Source organism: Penaeus japonicus, unplaced genomic scaffold (genome assembly GCF_977035675.1).
Source record: "Penaeus japonicus unplaced genomic scaffold, GWHDUDI00000001_assembly GWHDUDI00000030, whole genome shotgun sequence".
In the NCBI taxonomy this organism is placed as follows: Eukaryota; Metazoa; Arthropoda; class Malacostraca; order Decapoda; family Penaeidae; genus Penaeus; species Penaeus japonicus.
The window spans coordinates 15289699-15312198 of NW_028234432.1; the positions used below are offsets into that span (position 1 = coordinate 15289699).

At 42.2% G+C, this 22500-nt stretch overlaps 1 protein-coding gene across 50 annotated transcripts in view; it reads left to right on the top strand.

Moving 5' to 3' along the window:
- bt (projectin protein bent) overlaps positions 1 to 22500 on the top strand; it is a 144521-nt gene that overhangs the window by 32592 nt on the left and 89429 nt on the right. For 18 of the 50 annotated variants that reach the window (XM_086555109.1, XM_086555104.1, XM_086555108.1 and 15 more), the window contains 19 exons: positions 821 to 983; positions 2467 to 2608; positions 5718 to 5877; positions 6074 to 6286; positions 6440 to 6569; positions 6823 to 6994; positions 7334 to 7425; positions 7678 to 7812; positions 8665 to 8976; positions 9729 to 9819; positions 9992 to 10152; positions 10363 to 10506; positions 10710 to 10733; positions 11474 to 12325; positions 13706 to 14776; positions 15900 to 15935; positions 16577 to 17791; positions 20638 to 20658; positions 21853 to 21942. In XM_086555109.1, coding sequence (XP_086411235.1) covers positions 821 to 983; positions 2467 to 2608; positions 5718 to 5877; positions 6074 to 6286; positions 6440 to 6569; positions 6823 to 6994; positions 7334 to 7425; positions 7678 to 7812; positions 8665 to 8976; positions 9729 to 9819; positions 9992 to 10152; positions 10363 to 10506; positions 10710 to 10733; positions 11474 to 12325; positions 13706 to 14776; positions 15900 to 15935; positions 16577 to 17791; positions 20638 to 20658; positions 21853 to 21942 — 5224 coding nt within the window. The remainder of the gene's footprint in view (positions 1 to 820; positions 984 to 2466; positions 2609 to 5717; positions 5878 to 6073; positions 6287 to 6439; positions 6570 to 6822; positions 6995 to 7333; positions 7426 to 7677; positions 7813 to 8664; positions 8977 to 9728; positions 9820 to 9991; positions 10153 to 10362; positions 10507 to 10709; positions 10734 to 11473; positions 12326 to 13705; positions 14777 to 15899; positions 15936 to 16576; positions 17792 to 20637; positions 20659 to 21852; positions 21943 to 22500) is intronic. The other 32 variants (XM_086555140.1, XM_086555141.1, XM_086555142.1 and 29 more) reach the window with 15 other exon arrangements.

A 22500-nucleotide genomic window follows, 5' to 3' on the forward strand; every position in this document is an offset into this window, starting at 1 on the left:
TTCTGGCCTTCCTGCTTACCAGTCGGAATTTATCCTTCTCCCCCTCCTCCCCCTTCCCCCAAGGACGAATGCCGACCCCCGACCCCCCCCCCCCATCTCGGTTCCGAAGGTTATCTATTTGTTGTCTCTTTTGATTTACTTTTTTCATTTCATATCGTATCATATCTATACTTGAAATATATCCAATTGCCATTTTCCGAGAATCTGGACTATTTTTTTTCCGTTTAGTTAATAAGGTTGGGAAATAAACGTTGATAAGATACTATTAGCAAATTGGAAATTTGACCACTCATGGACACAACTGTAATCAAGGATTAAGAAAATTACATATCAATTTCAGAATTACATTTTCTTTTCCTCGGTCGACATTTGAATTCCGATTCTAACCACAGAGAGACACGTGGTGAAAAATAGAACATGTCGCCCCTTTGACTTCCCCGTCATTCATCTCCGAACGCAGAGAAAAGAACAAAGTTGAAAGAGAGGAAAAGAGGGGAAACAAATCTTCTTCAATCATTTTATTCACAATGTTAATCATCAATCCGCCATCACCATTCATCTAGCCACATCTTCTCAGTAAGACATTTCACCAACACCCTCATCAACAGTCTCTCAACAACGCCCTCTCATCAACACCCTTTCACCAACATCCTCTCACCAAGACCTCTCACCAACGCCTTTTCATCAATACCCTCCCAACAACACCCTCTCATCAACACCTACCCACATCCGCTCACCAGGACGTTCACCAACACGTCAACCGTACCGTGCGACCACAACTGACGCCGCAACTAATGTTCCGTGATTGTTCCTCCCGCAGACAAATCGACGGCGTCGCGCCCACCTTCGCCCAGAAGCCCGTTATCAAGCAGGAGGAAGGAGGCAAGAACATTAAATTCGAGTCGCGTATCTTGGCGGAACCCAAGCCAGCCATCACCTGGACCCGCGACGGACTCAGGGTGCAAGAGTCCGCGCGGTGCAAGGTGAGTCGTGAGTCGTGAGTCAGGGAGGGATAGGGGGAGGGCATGGGAGGGGAGGGTGAGTCAGGGAGGGGAGATAAGGAGGGTCTGTGAGGATAATGTGAATTAGGAAGGGAAGACAGTAGGATGAGTGAGGGAGACTAGAAAATAATGGTCTATAAGAGCAATGTGTGGTTAAGGAAGGTAGGTTGAAAAGGAAGGCCTGGGAGAATAGGGTAGAAAAGAAGGGAGGATCGGGAGGGTCGTGTGGCTCAGAGAGGAGTGGAGGGAGGGTATGAGAGGATGGTGTTAAGTGAGGACGGACGGACGAAGGGAGGCGAGGGCGATGAAGGATGGAGGAAAGAGGCAAAAGTATGCGGATGTTTGTCGCGTATCACGCTATCAACTTTACCAATCATAGTTGGAAAAAACAAACAAGCGTTCAAACTGCAAGGCTAGGATATTTGAACTATTTTCAAGTAATCTCACTAACTGAACTTCCTTCCCTTTTCCTTCGTGGATATACATATCTCTAATTTCACCGAAACCAGCAAAGCGTTATCAGAGAGAGCTGGCAGTGGGCGAGACGGCACCTCAGCTCTCTGGAGGCAGCCCGAGTGATGCCATCGTAAAAATAGTTACTGGGCAATGACCCATGAAAGATATGTATATTTATAGACTGCCCTGAACGCCTCTTCCTCTTTCTCTTCTTTTTTTCTTATTTGTCGTTTTTCCTCTTTTCTGTCATTCTTAGTTTCCCCTAATAATCGCATTTGGTACAGTTATGATTATAACAAGTAATAGTAAAATGGAGAAAGGGCTACCCGCTCATAAGAACAAGAGGAAAAAAGTAAGATTTTGGGACTAAAGAAAATATGATCATAGAGAAAACAAAAATGAATTATCAAAAGGGAACAGAAATATTATATAGGAGATAGAATAAATAGATACATAACTTTGTTAATAATGAGATTAGAACATGACCCACATTCCTTGACCTCACTTCTTAGCCATGAACTCCCCCCCCCCTCCCCCACGGGAATTCAAACCTCTCCCCACCTGCCTGCGCCCTAAATGAACCGGATGCCATGCGTGACTGACGGCATGACGGTTCAGGTAGGGCCGTCCTCTTAGAATACCTGCATATCACGAGGCCCTGTCACTATACACGCGGCTTTGATAAGGACCTAGAAACTTTATGGACGTCGCTGGATGATCAGATCTCATAAATCCATCCATTATGGTTGATACGTGACGTCATTGCCTCGCGATAGTCGAGGACGAATGGGAGAGGTGGGTATGAGACGTGTCCTCTCGTCTGATCTTGTGCCGTCACTGGGCATTTCGTGATAGCGTTTCACCTGCTCAACCAACCATGAAATTGGTGAGCTATCGTAATGGGAGAAGGGGAGGGAGGAGGGACTGAGGGGGGGGTTAGAATAGGTCAGAATCGGGTCATACGCACTGCCAATATCAGTGCCAATTCCAACGAGAGTGTTATCCACAGGTGACGATGGAGAAGGATCAAAAATACTACTTCATCACGCTGGCCTTGACCAACGTTACCGTAGAGGACGCCGGCAAGTACAAGATCACCGCCAAGAACGAGCTCGGAGAGAGTAACGCCACCATTAGCCTTAACTTCGACAGTGAGTACCGCGACCTCAAGAGAGAGAGGAAGAGACGCGTTACTTTGGACTCTCGAGGAAGATGTCATGGCATTTTCCTGACTTGAGATAGGAGCTTTTTAGGAACGGACCTATAGGGATTTTTTTTTTCCTTGTGAGAGATTGATTAAGAGTTACTGACTTATTTACTTATTTACAGGACTCTTTTATAGACTAAATACATTCTATCTGTCAACGGTTTTGACTTAATGACAGAAAAATAAAAAAGGAGACAAAAATATATGCTAAATAGCACGCTGCCACTATTTTAAATACATCATTCTAAGTTTCACCACAGATCAAAATAATTAAACAAAAATCGGACTTCTCGACAGTTAAACCATACGATTTTTTTTTCTTTTTGGACAAGCACGTGACAGAAATTTTTGAAATACGTGACAAAGTCTACATCTCTGAGATTATCTGAAAAAAGATAAACTTTTTTTTTGACTTTGATGGGACTGAAAACCCACTGGAGACGACTTTTGAATACAAGGACCCGACGGCCTAATAAGCCTGATATAACCCCGCGCCCTTTCACTTCCCAACGCCTCAGGGGGGTTGTCTATAATGAAAGACCTTATTGTCTAAAATTTTATTTCCCTCTTCTTACTTTTCTAATTATTTTCATTCATTATTTAAAAAGAAAAGTAATCTGAGCTTACGACGGGGCATTTTCTTGCTTGCGTGACCCTGATCTAACCTTTTTTTTTCCTCCGCCTTATCGAGATGTGGACATCCGTGTTTTTATTTTTTCCTCCATTTTCACACCTTTTTTGTGATCTAAATATTCTAAATAAATATAGGAATAACTAAATAAAAAAACGAAAACATTTGATGCTATAAAGAGCGCACGAGCAGCAAGTCCTAAGATATTGAAAACACACGATAAAGAATATGTACGTGAATATTTCTTTCACATTCTTTACACTTAAATGGTCCCGGAAGCGAAATCAAAGAACAAAATACACCGAGATGATGACACATTCTTGTCATGTATTTCTAAAGGAGTTTCATCTCGTATTAGTTTGATTAGAATAATACAAGTGTTCTTACACTGAAATTATTAGTATTAGATTGAGATTATATAATGTTATTAGTTAGTTTTAAGATATCTTCTATAGATCTTTTGTATAAGGAATACCTTTAGATATAATGCTAGCTTAGGATACTGATCTTAGTCTTTACTTTAAGAATATTCATTATAGAAAAGACTTTCAACTTTAATGATCCTTGCCAAAGATAATCTAGTCTTAACATCTAGTAAGCTAGTCTCTTAAAGAAATCAAACTTAAAATTAATCTATAACATATAAGTTACATGTTCAGTGTTCTGTGGTCTCGTCCTGTCCTTGTCTTAAATGTTCAAACGATGTGTGAGTGTTTTTCCGAAAAGGATGAAAATAAATGTTTGTTTCGTCTCATGGCGGTCGACCTCCGCCAATCACCGTGTTGTATGAGAGGAAAGATCTTGTCCGTTGTGTCCCTCCCTTTGTGTCTCATAAGATTTCATTAAGACGCCTGCAAGATGCTGATCGACACAACCGTAAGACTGATAACCTCTTAATAACCTGGGAATTAGACTGGAGATGTAATCCGCTCGATTAATCCATTAAATAACCCATGTTTTTAGATGAATTTGCTTGATTTAAATACTAAAAAAAAAGGTAATCCCCATAATCCTTTTGACATGAAGTATGCTGAAGCACAACACGGAGATAACACGCGAACAGCAGCAACAGCATACTAACACTGACAGCTGACATTTACTCCTGACAACATGCTGACTCTCAGACTTGGTGTCAACGCCTTACATGCTCTTAATATCTATTAAGTTTATATAACTTATCTCTATTTGGTTTCAGGTTTTTTGTTTATAATTCAATTTCTTTTGTTGTTTTGATTATTTTTGTTAATTTTGATATTTTTTTTGGTTTTGTTTCTTCTGTTCACAAACACGTATCACATAATATTCTTTTGATATCTGAGGAGAAATACATTTATTGTTTACATGAAACATGATTTGAAATATAGTGAATGGATATATATTTTTTTCAATCATTCACATAACATATAAAACAACACTCATAACCCACCAACCGACCCCTATTCCACCTACAACAACCCTGAGCTTATCAATATAATGAAAATATCAAAAAAATAAATCATATATACACACAGGCCCGAGTGATGTACCGTAGTTCTTTTCCCACTGTATTTCCGGTATCCCTGTATTTATTTCGAGAACCTCCACCCCTATCCCTGTCTCCCATCCGCCATGAAGTAGAATATCGTAATCACAAAGTAAAGATTGTCATAGATATTTTCCCGACGATGTTTTCTTGAAAACGTTTCCCTCGCACGTCCCCCTCCTAGTTTCCGTAGAGTCTAAGATGGTCCTCTACCTCTTAGATGTTTACGGAAGAGGTACACAGTTATATTTATTTGCACAATGTATTATATCCGGCACTGAGAATACATCACGTGCCTTGAAATTTGTATTCATTGTTTGTAACATCCTTTTTTTATCATTTATTTGTTGTATCTACTAAATTAACCGCGTATTGCTCAATATACGTATTGATGTCGTTAATAACATCTGCAAAATCCAGTACTTAACATCTTCATAAACAATCCAAAACATACCCACAAAACCAGTCCTCATTTATATCCTTTTTCCTCTCTCTCTCTGTCTCTCTTGCCTCTGGCCTTTCTCTTTTCCAATTCCCGAAGTTTCTCGTATACTTTTCAGTCTTTATTTTGTTTCAACTCTGTTCCTCTTATTTTGGCTGCTTTCTTTGCTGTCTCTTTCATAATCTCCTTTTTTTTTCTCTTTTTTTTATTTTTTGTCTTTTCATCTCGGCTTTGGTCTGCCAACTCTTTATCTTCAGTTTTGCCTTTTATCTGGAACTATAAATTACTGCTCACCTTATTCTTTTTCTTCCTCTCTTCTTTTTCTTCTTCCTCTTCTGCCTCCTCCTCTTCCTCCTCTTCCCGCTCAGCATTCACGTTCTCATCATTATCATCTCGCGTCGCACTCCTTCCCCCTGTGGTCCGTCTAATGGAGTTTCCTCCCCCGCGCGTGTGGTCAGGTTCCTTTATGATGCTCACAGGCGACGAGGCTCCGTTGCCTCCCGCCGAAGGTGTCCGCCCGACCTTCACTGAGCGTCCCAGCATCAAGCAGAGCGACGACTGCTCAAGTGTCATCTTCAGATGCCGCTGCGTTGGCAACCCCAAACCCACCATCGTCTGGTGAGTGCATCTCTCGTGGCCCGACGGTCGCCTTCGACTTGCTTCCTTTATATATCTAGCCTTGATCTGAAAGGCTAAAAGAGATTAAGGCTAAATGTATAAATGTACAAATGTTTAAATGTGCAAATGCTAATATCTGGACCCCTGTGTCGTCCCTCCGTGGTCGCCCCATCTCACCCTCGCTCTGAACCCACAGGGAATTTAAGGGTAAGAAGCTAAAAGAGGGAGGCCGCTACAAGATGAAACTCGAGCCCGACGGCAACATTTACTTCATCGCCACACTCGAGATTTCCGGCGTCTCTCCTTCAGACGAGGGCGATTACAGGTCCATCGCCAGCAACAAGCACGGGGAGGGCGTGGCCAACATCAACCTGCACTTCGAGGGCAAGACCGCCTCTGATAAGCCCAAGTAAGTGCTTACCGAGTGAAGCCAAAGGCCTTGTTTAAAGTTTGGAAAGTCTACCTGATTGCTTATCATGTATATATGATAGAGACTAAGAACGCACAGTAAAGCAAGGGTTTACATGGATCTGGTTCTACACGACCGCATTCTTTCTCCCAGGATCCCCGACGGCAAGGCGCCCAGATTCCCCAAGAAGCCTGAGATTCGTCAGGAGGGAGACAAGCTGATCATGGAGTGCCTTCTGGAGGCTAACCCCGAGCCGGAGGTCACATGGTTCAAGGGCATTCAGGTGAGTGCGCTCTACCTACATCCATCCTTGCAATTAAATCTTTATAACACTAAAGAATTATACTTTTTACACTGAAAAAATGGTTGTAAGAAGAAAGCAAAAAATCCTGTCAATAAAAATACCTCTTTTCTACATGTATTTGTCTCCGTGGAAAATAAATAAAGAAAATGTGACGGGTCACATATGAATCATATAAGCTTAAGCACGATAAATATTGGGATGCATAACGACCACAATCCCCTCGCCCCTCCAGATGGTGCAGGAACAAGGCCGCATTTCGATGTACAAGAAGATCTGCGGGAAGGACCAGTACGTGGTCTCAGTCACCATCATGAGTCCCGTGGTCGACGACGGCGGCCAGTGGCGGTGCAACGCCTTCAACCCATTCGGTGACTCGAACGCCAACATTGCCCTTAATTTCGAAAGTAAGTGTGGATGTTTGTGGCAGATGTAGGGATAGTAGGGAGGATAACTGATAACTAAACGAAACCAGAGACTTAAATGGCGCGTTTCTGACATCGTAGCGTTCACTTACGTCTTTTGCTCTGTGAAGTTTTTCATTCTCATTAATAGATTTCCTATCATAGGTAAATCCGTGAACTTGATCGACATATATTCACTCTAAACAGTATGCTGAAAGCATACACCGTTGAGAGAGAAAGATACTGAAATTTTTATTAGGAATATTCATATCAATGTGGAATATCATAATGGCATATAGAATGATCCCGAAAGATTGTGACTGACCATTCTTGTTATCACAGAGGGCAAGGCTGTCCCGGAGGGATTCGCACCCACTTTCCTCGACAAACCATCCATTATCCCCAACGAAACTGGCACCATGATTACCATGAAGGTAAGAATGATCCGACATCTTCCAACAAGTTTTTAGTAAATAAAGCTGTAAATAAAGCAAAATGTTATTTTGTGTCGAGCAGGTTGGTGATGATTATTTTAAAATGAAATTATTATCTATGTTGCATCCATATTATTTCGGATGTGACAAAGTGTTCTTGAAGCAGCCAGTTATGACGGTGCGGATGAGGTGGAGGCATGATTTTTTAGTCTACGAAAACGGTGACATTAATGAAATCTCTCTCGGCCGCAGGTTCGTTGCAAGGCCAAGCCTCAGCCAACAGTCGAGTGGTTCAAGGACGGCAAGAAACTGGAGGCTGCCAAGCGCTTGGTCATCAAGGAGCACAAAGTTACAGCCGAGATGTTTGAATATTCTTGCATCGTCAAGGTACGGTACTGATTTCACGTGCGTTCCCCTGGGGAAGTCCTTTAGTCGGACGTAAACAATTGACAGCTGCCGAGTTGTGATTGATAGATGACTAAGGTTGTGGAAAGACCAAACAGTCATGAAGACCATGACAACTCGGATAAACTGTTCTGTGGACCCTTGAACGACTGACCTTCATCAGGTCTTGATGTGTTTTGAATGACTTACAGGGTTGGCTTTGACCTGACTATCTGCTGCACGCGAGACAAGATCCTGTGGTTGAAAATGCCTGTTGACAGCTTGGCATGGTTGCATGCTTGACATACAGACCATAGGATTATATGTGATATACATTATTATCACATTCAGAAACAGCATTTTTACAAGTTATTATAAATTGCTTTGTTACATACATGATGAAATATCTTTGTTCACAACACAAGTCTTAGTGAAACATTGAATATGTGAGATATTATTTCCAGTTGTACCTACCTCTGTGATGTCGAGATCCCTCAACCTTCCTTTACCCCCAGCGACCTCTATTTCAATCTCCTCGATTCCTCCTCCGTCTTCTTCCTTGTTCCTTCTCTTCCCTCCTCTGCTCGTCCCCAGTCGGATTCCTCTCCCTGTGTATGGCGTATCAGTGTAATGATCTCCCACCTAGTACAGATACTGATGTTTCCATTGCCATTTTGTTTTCACTTTTGTCAACACTTTTCTGCTCAGTACTCCTTCCCTGTGTGAAGTTATTTTATGCATTTTGAAACGTATTTTGCCCTTACTGTAATTAGTGTACATGTAGGCGTCCCATTGTGTGTGTCTGGTTTCACTGCCCAACACATGAACCCCGGGCTGACGGTCTTGCTGACTCAGGATCCGTGTGGTGCTGACGCCGGCAAGTACAAGTGCGTGGCCATGAACCAGTTCGGCGAGGCCACCGCCAACGTCAACCTCAACATCGAGGCTGACCCAGAGCCTTCAGGTCAAGCGCCAGTGTTTATCGAAAAGCCGAGCATCAAGTTCGAGGAGAAGGCCGGTCGCGTGCTGATGGAGGCCCTCGTGCGAGCCGACCCTCAGCCCACGTCCCGCTGGACGAAGGACGGCAAGGAGCTGGACAGCTCCAAAGTGACGGCCACTGTCACCAGGGAGAAGGACGATCTCTACCGCATCCGGCTGGAGCTGAGGGTAACCCAGCCCACCGTCTCCTGCTGCCACTGTTACTACCATTACCAATGCAGCTGCTACCATCTATGCTTTTAATACTCATACCTTACCGCAGCTTTGTGCGAGGCTACGGGTGACCTACCTTGCCCCCCGCTTGTTTTAAAATGCTTCATTAAATCTAACAGAATTATTCATGATTCTCTTTATTTCAGCAACAGTTTCCCCGTAATAATGCCTACAACACCTTCACCCAAAAACCTACAATAGCACTAGCTGACTAAACACCGAAAGAACAGTTTTACAATAGCTGTAAAACAATCAGTACTACATAGAGCAATATATCTTAATATTTGTAACATAGACTTCTATTTTTCTAACCCACATTAATGATACAATAGTTAAAATACAATAACAATGGTTTATATGGTATAAAGTAAGCTAAAAGACAACATATCAACTTATATTCATATGATTCTAAGATTATTCCTCGAGGCATTACATTTAATGGTTCTCCCACTTAGGAATGAAACTTCTTTACACCAACTCCCGGAAACCTTCATTCCGGCTCCCTCCCGCCCCCCTAGTCTAAGATGTCCTTCGGGACTCTCTCAGGAGTCACAGGACTTTTACCGCTCGTTGTATTCACTTAACCCCGAGCTTGGGCCTGGTGTCTTCGCTTTGTCGCCTTCTAAAGGCTGCTTGGCCAGTGCGGATGCTGAGTCTTCATGCTCGGGTTCAGCTCAGAGTCTCACGCCAAGCTCTTTCCTTTGCAGAAGCCACAGCCAACTGACGGTGGCGTTTACAAGTGTAACATTAGGAACGAATTTGGAGAGCTTAATGCCAACCTGAACCTCAATATCGAAGGTATGTTTATTAGTAGTATTGTTTATGGAAGCATTTACACACCCGTGCAGAACAAAAAGTGTATAGTGATAGAAACTTGATATGTAAATATTTATATGTACTGCTCACATAAACCTTTACATCGTTCTCCAGTTTGTATAAAGCTGATGTATCATCTTTTTCGCCTTCACAGTTGCTCCCACGATCAAGAAACCTCCCAAGATCGTGTCGGTGTTCAACAGGAAGGTCGTGATGGAGTGCGTCGTCATGTCCACCTCGAAGCCGGCCTGCAACTGGTTCAAGGATACCACCAAAGTCAGGCTGGACAGTCGCCACTGCGTCAACATCCTCGAGGTAAGTTCTGCAAGGGGAAACTAACAGTCAAAATTAGTAAAACGAGAATTAGTGATACAATTTGCAAGTATACTCTATATAATGACGTTATTATACCCTATGTTACGATGGGAGTCAAATTACTTAATAGTTAGTCCTTATTGCAAGAAATGATCCGCAACGATATTTTTTTTGCACCTATTGAGGAGACTAACTTTTCACCGACTACAGGAGGGCGAAGGCAAGTACGTTGTCCAGATGGAGATGCTGAAGGCAGACAAGATGGACTGCGGCATGTACAAGCTCGTGGCCAAGAACGAGAAGGGCGAGACCTCTTCCCAGACCGTCGAGCTCATCGAGACCATGCTGGAGGAGGTCAGTCATGCACACGTTTATGCACTATACTGATGATGATCATGAAAACTGAGTGTTACGTGGAAACCTTTTGTATTTCTCGCCGATTGGTAAAGATTGGTGGTTACTCCTTTTTTCTTATAGTTCATACTTATTTATGAAATATATTATTTCTCTTATATAAATAATCAACCCTCTCTCTCTCTTTCACTCCACTTCCGCAGAAGAAAGAGAAGAAAGAAGAAAAGGTAAGGCAATCCATTTACATTTTTGTTCCCCCTGATTAGGATGATCTCAGCCCCCCCCCCTCCCCTCTCTACCACCACCACCATCCCCAAGCAACTAGTTCTTAGGACTATCCCTCATTTAATGTTAGTGAGGGCTGATAGCAAAAACGAATAGTGACGCCTCCTCTAGTAGTTAAAGAAAGAAGTATTATTTTATCGTAGAAAGGATAGCTGATTACATGTGATACAAAAAATGTAATTAAGGAATTAGTCATAGAGCAAAAGCATGTTCAGGTTCCAGTAGTAATTTTCCCAAAAGAGATGTCGGTGAACATATAAGCATCCTTTCCTAAACGAATATTTGAACGAATTGTTTCATCGGATATTTTACATGTCCACCGAACTCGGAAAGGCATAGCCAAAGTAGAGGTACTATTCAACCTTTAGATCTAAACTGAACCTTTTAGAGCACAACAGAACCATTGATGTGCCAGCTGTTTCCACGCCCAGTAGAGTCCCAAACACCCCTAGACTGTTCCAACCCCTACAAATAGTTCAACAATTTCAACCCCACAAATTATTCAACAATGCCCACCCCAACAAATTATTCAACAATGCCCACCCCAACAAATTATTCAACAATGCCCACCCCAACAAATTATTCAACAGTTCCACCCCCACATATTATTCAGCCGATAAAACAAAACAACAGCACAATGCGCATCTCCTTTCTTTTGTTACTTGACGACCTATACGTACAGGAATCTTCCGAAGAGGAAGAGGAAGAGGAAGTGGATAGTGATGACACAGTTGTGATGGAAGATGATGTGAAGGAAGAGGAGGAGATATATAAGGAACCGGAAGAAGAGGAAGAAGAGATTATTGAAGAGACTGACGTGACGATGGAAGAAGAGATCACCGAAGAGGAAGAGAAGAAGAAGAAACCCAAGAAGAAGGAAGAGGAAAAGAAGAAAGAGGAGGAGAAAAAGAAGAAGGAAGAGGAGAAGAAGAAAGTAGAAGAAAAGAAGAAAGTCGAAGAGAAAAAGAAAGTCGAAGAGAAGAAGAAAGAGGAGGAGAAGAAGAAAGTAGAAGAAAAGAAGAAAGAGGAGGAGAAGAAGAAAGTAGAAGAGAAGAAGAAAGTAGAAGAGAAGAAGAAGGAAGAAGAGAAAAAGAAGGTAGAAGAAAAACAAAAGAAAGAGGAAAAGAAGCCGGAAGAGAAGAAGAAGCCCGAAGAGAAAAAGCCGGAAGAGAAGAAGAAGGAAGAGGCGAAGAAACCCGAGGAGAAGAAGAAGGAGGAGGCGAAGAAGGCCGAGGAGAAGCCTGCGGCCAAGCGAGCCAAGGAGGCCCGGCCCTCCGACGCCAGCGAGAGCGAGGCGCCGTCGGAGAAGGAGACCGCGAAGCCGCGCCGGAAGGCCCCCGCGCCCAAGAGCGAGTCGGAGCTGACGGAGAGCGAGGGCGAGGAGGTGAGGCGCAAGAAGATCACCAAGAAGGTCGCCACCAAGAAGGAGACGAAGCCGGCCGACTACAGCACGATGGAGGAGGACACGATGACCGAGGGGGAGGAGCAGGAGGCGCCGCGGAAGATCAAGCGGACGCTCAAGGCGCCGAAGAAGGTGGGACTCGAGAGGTCGACGCCGCGAGGAAGGAAATAATCAAAAGAAAATGAAAGAGCGACATTAACGCTTCGCAAGCTTCGTTATGACTAGGCATTGTGCGCTGTCTCTGCCTTCGTGTGCTTGCCTTCTTCTCGAGAATATGAGGAAAAAAAAAAACTTTTTATTTGTTATTATTATTTTTTCGCCAACATCCACTTCGTCGGCGTCCGAACCAGGAGGCGACTGTGGTTTTTCCTCACGCCGTTTTCTATTTTCTTTCTTCGCATAACAGGAAGCAAAAGGAAGGCTAACCATCGCGAAACCACTTCGTTGATCTATCTTTGTTCCTTCTATAATTCTTCACTATTTCTCTTCTCTTTGTAACAAGTCCGCGACGCAAGGCTCAACATTTTCACTTACACACAAACACTTCACTCTATTCTATATAAATTGTTTCCTACTCCTTACTCACACCCCTAACACTAACAGCATCATTCCTGAAGATCATAGTATATAGCATTACTCTGTTCACTTTTTTTAATGTTGAATATATTCCATGTTAAAGTGTATACAGTAGGTATGCGTGAATGCGAGTGAAAATGTGTGAGTGTGCGTATTTATGCTTGTGTCTACATCTTATGAAAATATTTTTATGCAAGATAAAGTTCATATAACTAATCCTTCGATTTTTTCTCTCTTTTCCAGGTAAGAGTCCGCAATACCCCCACACTGGTAATGTTTTGTTACTATTCCCTATCACAACACCCGGTGACTTACATCATAGCATCTGAATATGGATAGATACTTGTTACTTCGTGTTCCCCTTTACAAAACTTGTTGTTTTATGAGTCATGCACACATGAATGTTTTACCTTGTCATAGAACCACGTGATTTCTTGTAATAGGCCTGTCACTTCTCTGTCATTAGCCGTCATGTCACATACTGTCTGACGAGCGGCTGTGTTTTCTTGGTGTTTTCCTTTCTCTGTACTGCATGTCTTTTTTTTCTTCCCCCTTTCACGATACCCAATTGTATAAACATTCGTGCCACGTGTTAATGCTGTGGTCACGAACTCCGTAATTCTCATACACTCAATGGAGATACACACCGTTGTTGGCTTGTGGTCAGTGTTCGAGGGGATTCGAACCTTTGAATTCGATCTCTCGTGACACGCCCGGACACTTGCCACCCAACGAACGGAGAGAATGTGTGAGAATCAATTGTTCTCAGGCATGTTAAGTTAAGATACCAATCCGGCCGTTCTTTCCGTTTCTTTCCTCACCCCCTTTTTTTCTTTTCTACTTCTTCCTTCTTCTTTTTCTTCTTCTCTTCTTCTTTTTTTGTGTGTGTGTTCCTCTGTCTTAGTGTTTCATGAGCGTTTTCCCCTTTCCCTTTAGCGCGTAGACGAAGACGAGGAGACAGAGGAAGAGATTCAAGAGGAAATCTCTGAATCTGAGACTTTGATCTCCGAGTCAGAGGAAGAGGTAGTTGAGAAGCCAGAAAAGGCAAAGGAACCGGAAAAGAAAAAGGAACCGGAAAAGAAAAAGGAACCCGAAAAGAAAAAGGAGGAGGTGAAGGAGGAGAAGAAAAAGGAGGAGGCGAAAGAGGAAAAGAAAGATGAGCCGAAGAAGAAGCAGTCAAAGATAAAGATGGAAGAGGAGATAGTAGAGACGAGAGAGGAAAAGAAAGAAAAAGAGAAGCCGAAAAAGGACTCGAAGATCAAAATGGAGGAGGAAATAGTGGAAATTGTCGAAGAAAAGAAGGAAGAACCCAAAAAGAAAGATGAACCAGCCAAGAAGAAAACCTCAAAGGTGGAAGAAAAGGTGGAAGAGGTTGTCGAGGAGAAGGGAAATCCCCACAAGAAGGCAGAAGAGACCAAAAAGAAAACTTCAAAGATCGAGGAAAAGGTCGAAGAGAAAAAGGAATCTAAGAATCCACAAGAAAAGAAGAAGTCCTCCAAAGTCGAGGAAAAAGTGGAAAAGACAATCGTAGAGGAAAAGAAGGAAGAGCCGAAATCGAAGAAGATAAAAACGGAGGAAGAAACCGTTAAGAAGACTGAGGTAGAGACCCCTACTAAGAAGGAAGACTTCAGGAAAGTGGACGATTATTGGAACGACAAGTTCGACGATGAGGACGACGTCCCTCCCCGGCCGCTTATCAAAAAGCTTCCCACTCCGCCGCCCATCTACGTCCCTGAGACAGAAACGGAGACGGAGTCCGAGGGCGAGGACCTGATGTCCAGCCTTCTGTCGCAGTTCATGGGGCAGAAGAAGAAGCAAAAGACCTTCGAGAGTACCCCGCGAGAACCTCGCAAAAAGTCATTCGACAGCCGCTCGTTTGAGCCTCCGGAAGAGGAGCCCGAGGAACCGAGCGCCGCTTTCACTGCCCAGCAACAAGAACCCGAGAAAAAGAAATCTTCCGTCGAGGGAGATGCAACCGTGACGCAACCCAAGAAGAAAGAGCCCGAGGTAAGTGAAGAAGACGCGGCACTGACCATTAAACCGAAGGAGAAGATCAAGTCACCGCCCCGACCGCTGGGCAAACACGAAGTGCTCACCTCCGTCATCAAGGAAACCGATGAAGACACGGAGTCAGGACCTCCTTCGCCGCCTCCTCCCAAGGATGAGCCGAAAAAGGGACCGAAATCCAAGGCTGATCTCGAAGAAATGACGCCCATGGAACGCTACTTATATGAGCTCTTTGGAGGAACAGTTGAAGAAGACGAAGCTCCGGTAGGCAATACGGTACCTAAATGGCGGTCCGCCTCGCCCAGGGGACCTGGTGCACTTTCACTGAGATTCATTTTTGTTGTTGTTTTCATTAGTACCCTCCCCCTCCCCTACCCCAGCTGTCTCTCTCTCTATCAATCTAACTAACTATCTATCTGTTTATTTATCTCACTCACTCTCTCTCTCTCTACTTGCTCTTCATTATATAATCCTTCAGCACCCAGCATTCCAACTTCCTCCACTCCCACCCTAATTTTCAACGCATCCAACTCTTCGGGGAGTTATATTATCAAAATCCTCTTAAGGGGACGCTAAGGTAATCGTCGGAAGACCCGTCTCAGTGGAGCGTACACCATTCCCTGCGGCGAGGCGACCCCATGCGTCCGACGTGTGAACCGGCGCCAGCACGGGGCGTCGCAGCTCTCCTTGGTTTCTGCATTCGAAGATCTCGCCGTCTAACAAATAAGAAGAAAACAAACTAAAAAACGAAGGATAAAGCGACCAAGCATTTTAAAAAGACGACATTTAAATAGCCCGGTAGTGAGGTTGCCCTTTTGGCGACTTTTAAACGAACACTGAACACTCCCGAATTACACCCACAAATTTCTAAATGATGTTAAATGATGCCTTTCCTTTGCAGGTAATTGCTATATAATGAAATACGCTTTATCTATTATTTTCTCATTATTATCGTAGATTTGGCTCTCTGTAGGAGTTGGTATATCCTAGTACTTCTCTTGAGTAGACAAACGTTTACTAACTTCTTTATCTTGCAAAGTCTGTAGTCGTATTTCGCTTTTTTTGAAACGAGTTTGAAGTAGGAGATTCTAACACCTTCTTGTGCATCTTTCTTATTCCACAGAAGGAAGAGGTGAAGGAGATAAAGATGGAGCAACAGGTACTTGTTTCTCATTGCACTGTCTGTCAAGTGTCTTTTATGCTGATTACCGTAGATTTAGTCAGTTTTCATTGATTTTTTCTATGTTCTTGTCATTATATCTATGTGTCATAGTCTTCAGTTGAGTACAGTACAGTGTTTATTCAACATTCAGTTATCATATTACAAGAAATATCTAGATTTACACCAAACTACATTTGCAATTTCTATTTTTTATAAATGTTGGTAAAACATCCAAATGTTTACATTTTAAACATGCATGGATAATACCAAATGTCTCTTTATAAAATATATGTCCATGTTTTACACCAAACTATAAATATATGTTTATGTTTTAAATGTCTAAATGTATTTCGTTTTAAATGTCTAAATGTATGTCATTTTAAATGTCTAAATGTATTCCGTTTTGGTTCGTTATGCATGCTGCTTCTCGCTAATTTGTTTACGTCCGTCGCTTCTTCCGTCCGCTATGTGGAGTCCAAAACGCCCCTGTTCGCAGAAGCGGATTTCTGATCTGACTTCACGCCATTGCCTGCGGGCGTGATGTCACATCAGGAGGTGCGTCTGCGAAGAGGTCATGTTGTGTCGGTTTTTTGCGAAGTACACGTAGCTCACCATCTTACGTTCCTCCTACCGCAAAGGAGGCCGTCCAGGTTGCCGAGGAAACGAAGGTTCAGGAGACCGAGGCTAAAAAGAAGGTTGTTAAAAAGAAGGAGATTAAGAAAGAGGAAGAGGAGGAATTTAAAATGCCGCAGCTGAAAAAGGTAGAAGTTAAAAAGCAGGAGGTTAAAGAAGAAGCTAAAAAAGCCGAACTCAAAAAGGTTGAACTTAAAAAACAAGAAGCTAAACTGGAATCTCAACAGGTAGAGCTTAGAACAGTAGAGACTAAACAAGAATTTGCTTTTGGGGAAGCTCAGCAAATGCAACTAAAACGAGTAGAGATTCAACAACAGGATTCCTCTGTAGAGGAAGCTTATGGCGTGCAGCTGAGGAAGGTAGAGACTAAACAAGAGTTCACTTCCGGAGAAGCTCAGACAGTACAACTCAGGAAGGTTCAAGCTAAGCAGGAGGTTTCCGTAGGAGAAGCCCAGAGTATTCAGCTTAAAAAAGTAGGAGCCAGAGAGGAGTTGTCTGTTGGAGAAGCTCAGAAAGTGGAACTCAGGAAAGTAGGCGCTAAACAAGAAATGGCTGTAGATGAAGCTCAGAGGGTGCAACTAAAAAAGGTTGAGCATACTAAACAAGAGGGTGTAGAGGAAGCTCACAGGATTCAGCTTAGGAAAGTAAGCGCTAAGGAAGAGATGGCTGTAGATGAAGCTCAGAGGGTGCAACTAAGAAAGGTTGAGCATACTAAACAAGAAGGCATGGAGGAAGCTCAGCGAATCCAGCTGAAAAAAGTGGGCGCTAAGCAAGAGGTAGCTGTAGAGGAAGCTCATAGGGTGCAACTAAAAAAGGTTGAGCATACTAAACAAGAAGGCATGGAGGAAGCTCAGCGAATCCAGCTGAAAAAAGTGGGCGCTAAGCAAGAGGTAGCTGTAGAGGAAGCTCATAGGGTGCAACTGAAAAAGGTTGAGCATACTAAACAAGAAGGCGTGGAGGACGCTCAGAGAGTGCAACTAAAAAAGGTTGAGCGCACTAAACAAGAGGCTGTAGATGAGGCTCAGAAGATCCAACTTAAAAAGGTTGAGCCTAAAAAGCAAGCTGCCGTTGAAGACGCTGAGAAAGTTCAACTAAAAAAAGTAGAGCCTAAAAAGAAACCTGTCGTAGAAGAATCTGAGAAAGTAGAGCTGAAAAAGGTAGAGCGCAAAGTCGAGCAGACCATCAAGGACGAACCGAAAGCCCCCAAAGAGACGGCGCAGGTTTGTCACCAGCATTGACATGGCCCTGTTGGTTCCTCATACTCACACACGCACGCTTTCCAAGGACGGGTGGGTTGAGGCCCTTGTGCGCTGGCAGGGAGGTCGAGGTCACCTGAGAAACACTGACTGGCACTTCGTCAGTGGGTAGATCATGCAATGATATTGACAGTTCATTAGGGGAAGCATTGGTACTTGATCGGTTTTGTTAGATCTCAATCAATTAACTTTTATTATGTTTCATAAGCTTATTGTTCTAATCATTTCCAAATTTGGTGTCAGTCTTTTCATTAATAAGTGTCTGGCTGGAATATCAGTATCTATTCATGGAACGGATACCAGATATCGTAGCATTAGACCCTCAGGTGAAACACTACTTTAAACAAATCAAAACAAGGGCCCAACTTTCCACGCAGGGTGTAACGCGCAGCCTAATCGTTAAAAACAAACATTGTGATAATTGATAAATCTCATTTTCCCTAAAGAATCTGAGAGGTTATCATCAATGTCGACCCCATATGTGTTGTCTCCGTGAAGGGCGCGATGCAAAACGCCCCCACCCCCGCTCGCGATGTCTCTGTGTTTCCGATGAGACCCAGAAACACACTAATACCAGGATCCACGAAGGTCTATCATGTGCCGCTCGAGACCTGGTGATACTAACGTCCTTGTTTGTGGATGACGAGACCTGTTCGCTAGCTCGTAGGTGCAGAAAAAAACGAAAGCACATCCGTATTTGTTAAAAGACTTGTCGACTCTTTTTGCTAAACCGTGCTTGGCAAAACACGATTATTTCGCATTACGTTTCCCGAGCATTTGTAATATGTACAAGAGTTCCTCGTTGTTGTTTTTTTTATTATTCGTTTTTCGAATTACGTTTCCAAAGACGTTGAAAGGGTTATAACGATATAATGGTTATGGCATGACGTTTCAGCGCGTAATTACCAAAATGGCTGATTGATTTTGGCAATAAAACTCTCGTGAAAAATGGGAGTGAAAGAATGCTATATAATATGCTGATACTATTAACTTATTTGCTAAAATTGACAGCCAAATGCTACCTTCTCTAAATAGGATTCAGCTAAATATGCACAAGAATATAAATATTTAAAACCTGTATAAACTAACATAAATCATTTTCAACAAAAAACACGATTGCCCGAATGGAATGTTTATAAAATAAAAAAGTGTGATACAAATATAAATCCAGTTAGAATAAAATAAGATACATTAAACAAAAACTCGACCATAAATAAACAACCATAGTACAAAGTTGACAATATTCAAATATCTTAATTAGACCAATTAAAAAAAAAAAACATAGCAAATATCAAATGAAACGACAGCCAAAATCCAAAATAAATAAATATATATATCAAGACACGTCCGCCTAGATGATCAGACCGGTTCAGAACATCTTACTTCTACAAGAACTTACTTAAATGTTATATAAGATTTACAATTATCCGGAGCACCTATCTCACAACACGCGATGTACAGACGAGAACAAGCTCTTGCTCTTTCACGTTCACGTCGTTTCACTCAGACCTCGAACATCGAATACACGCGTCACGTCATCCAGTGATTCGTACTTAACACGCTGCATACAGGAGGCACTGCCCCCATGGCACTCCTTTGGCACCGCTCGTTCGCCACTTTGCTAGCGCTGACTCCCCTTTCCCCCCGTCAAACGAATGGGTAACCACCACGAGTGCCACTTTATCCCTTCTCCTTTCAAAAAAGGCATCAAAGGGGACGGGGGAGAGTCTAAGTGAAGGAGTAGGACCGCCAAGGAAAGGGCCATTCGGGTTTTTGTCTCCCTGACTGACTTACACTAATGTGGTGATCCTGAGGCTAGATGGTTCAGCACAAGGAGCTATTTTGGGTGAATTCCTCTTCGGTCGTGGTGCATCTTTTCCTCCCCATCTTTTTTTTTTTTTTTCTTTTTTTCTTTTTTGGATTTCCTTTACGTTGAAGTCAGGGGTTCGTTCGAGTGACCGTCCAGCCCCGAGGTTCATTACGTCTCACCGTCGCGAACAACCTGCTCTAACACAGCACTCTTTGTGTTTCTTTTTTGTCACTTTGGTAACACTTATTATCGTTACGATGCCAGCAACTTACAGAGACACTCACAAAGCCCACTTTTTTCTTTTCTTTTTTGAGTTGGTTTCATTAACGCATTCATTTTAGTTTATTTTTCTTATCGGCCATGAAAACTAATGACCGCATTCCCGTCTCGCCTTAGAACGGTAATCGGTCTAACGGAATAGGTTTCAAAGGCTGATAGGCTTTTGTTTTGCTATACTTACACATTTTTTTAGTTTATGGCACTCACATAACGTGGTTTAGTACGCTAAAAGATAATGCGCTTCCCGACTTACATATAACAGTTATTCTTTTTATTTTGGAATAATTTAAACAATAACACATTTTACTTTTATTTTGCATGTCTTCATATGACGCAGGTAATTTAACGTAACACAAAATAAAAAATAAAATATAACATGGTCCATCGGTTAAACACCAGAGATCTAAATTATCCTTACGTTATTGATTTGATTTAGTTTCATGATATAAAAAGGCTTTAGTTTTCTCAATAAATATAATTGACTTTGATTCATATAGGTAGGAAAAAACAACTTTAAAAGCCTTTCCATTCTAAGTTTAAAAAAACCTAAACGCTCACGCACATACTATCTATATTTTTCAGACATAACCCCATTATATATAAAAAAAAAAACACATTTCCCTCGAATTAAAAAAACAAGCTTATAAACTGAAATACAAATAGGGATCTTATTTCCCTGTGCTGCATCACTAATATATTACTATCGCTCTCTCCCGAATAGAGCGACGAGCCAGAAGAAAAGGTAGGCGACACGACACCTATGTACACGGTAACAGGGGCAGGGCTAGAGTACACACAGGGAGGGGAGGGTGGGTGTGTACACATAGTCTAATATAATCGGTAGATCATGTACATACCCATACACACCGGGGGAAGATCTCACTCGCTGATTGGTCAGTCGAGGAAAATCTCACGAACCAATCACGTGTTGCGTTTTCTTTCCTTCGTATGTGTATGGTCTTCGGATCATTCCTAGGGAGTATTGCAGGGCTTGAATGCAAGAATCCTTCCGAGCTTCTGAGTTGGGGGGTTCTATATCAGGCCTCTGTGGTTCTCTCTGGATGGTTCTACAATTAGATTAGACTAACACTTAGATCTTCGCTTCAGGAGAGATTTAAATGATGTTTTCTTGCATTTATCTTGGGCACAGAGAGAGAGAAGTTAAAAGCCTTCTCCCTTTGTTGCAAAAGGGAGAATGGTGAATCAGGCATCATTTACAATCTCTTTATCAGTGTGTGCGCGTGTGTGTGTGTGTGTGTGTGTGTGTGTGTGTGTGTGTGTGTGTGTGTGTGTGTGTGTGTGTGTGTGTGTGTGTGTGTGTGTGTGTGTGTGTGTGCGTGTGTGTGTGTGTGTGTGCGTGCGTGAGTTCCATTACACTGAAGCGAGTAGATGAAACGTATTTTCATAAACTACAAAGGTCAAATAAAGACGTAACCCGTAGATCGCCATTTTTACATGTATATAAACCTAGGATAATCAAATTACATTTTTCTCCAATTACTCTTTACGTATATATATTTTGTATAAAACTCCCTACCCTTTTCTATTACCACCTTCCCCTCAACCCAGTCCAAACCCCTTCAAACTCCCATTACAGAATTTCCTTTTTTCTGTATATACCAATTTTCACTTTATACCAACCACAACACTGACATCCGGGACTGCATATTACACATACTTTTTTTTTTACATGTCTGCAGTCTTTTTTTTTTTTTTTTTTTTTTTTTTTACCCCTTGTCTACCTCTCCTCGCGGTTTACTCTTTACTTGGCCGAATTTCACGTGGCAGAAAAGTGCTTCTTCGGTAACATAATTATATAAGTGTATTCCCCTCCCTTCTCTCAATGAACGTATATTTCCTATATATGCCAGAGATATCAAACATGTTCCATAGGCCTACCGAGGGGATATTTAAGCCTCAAAAATCATTTCTTCAGACCAAAGACCTCGGTACTAAGAGTCAAGGGGAAGTCCATCGTGAACGTCAAGAGGAATTCGAATCTTACGAAGAGGAGGCAGTTCAGAAGGTCGGATTAATACCTCGCCCCTTCCCCCCCTCCCCCTCACTCTCCTTTTTATTTCCTCTTTTTAGTATTATCATTTTATCACTGTGACTGTTATTCTCTTTTAATTATTATTATTAGTTTACCACCATGACTGTTATTCTTTCTCAACGAGTTCTGGATTTATCATCGATATTATTATTATTATTTATTATCATTTTAATCTTCGTCGTTTTCGGATTATTCCTATTTTATTGTTTTTTTTCCCAATATCTTTCCGTTTTCCTACGTTCTCCTGGGCCTTCATTTCGCAAATTTGTACCATTTAAACTTTTTATCGTTTTTCTTCATTCTGTCTTTCCAATTCTCTTTATTTTTGTTGCTTTATTTTCATTCAATAGCTTCTAGAAATACCCCGGCCATTTCCGCTAAATAATATATGCAAACTATTTATAAATAGTATGGAAATGTTTTAAATAATTTGGAAGATCATATATAACTGCACGCTCTTTCCCCCTCAGATTTCCCGTTCATATTCACATTTGTATATTGCTTAATTTCAAATATTGTTTAAATAATGGA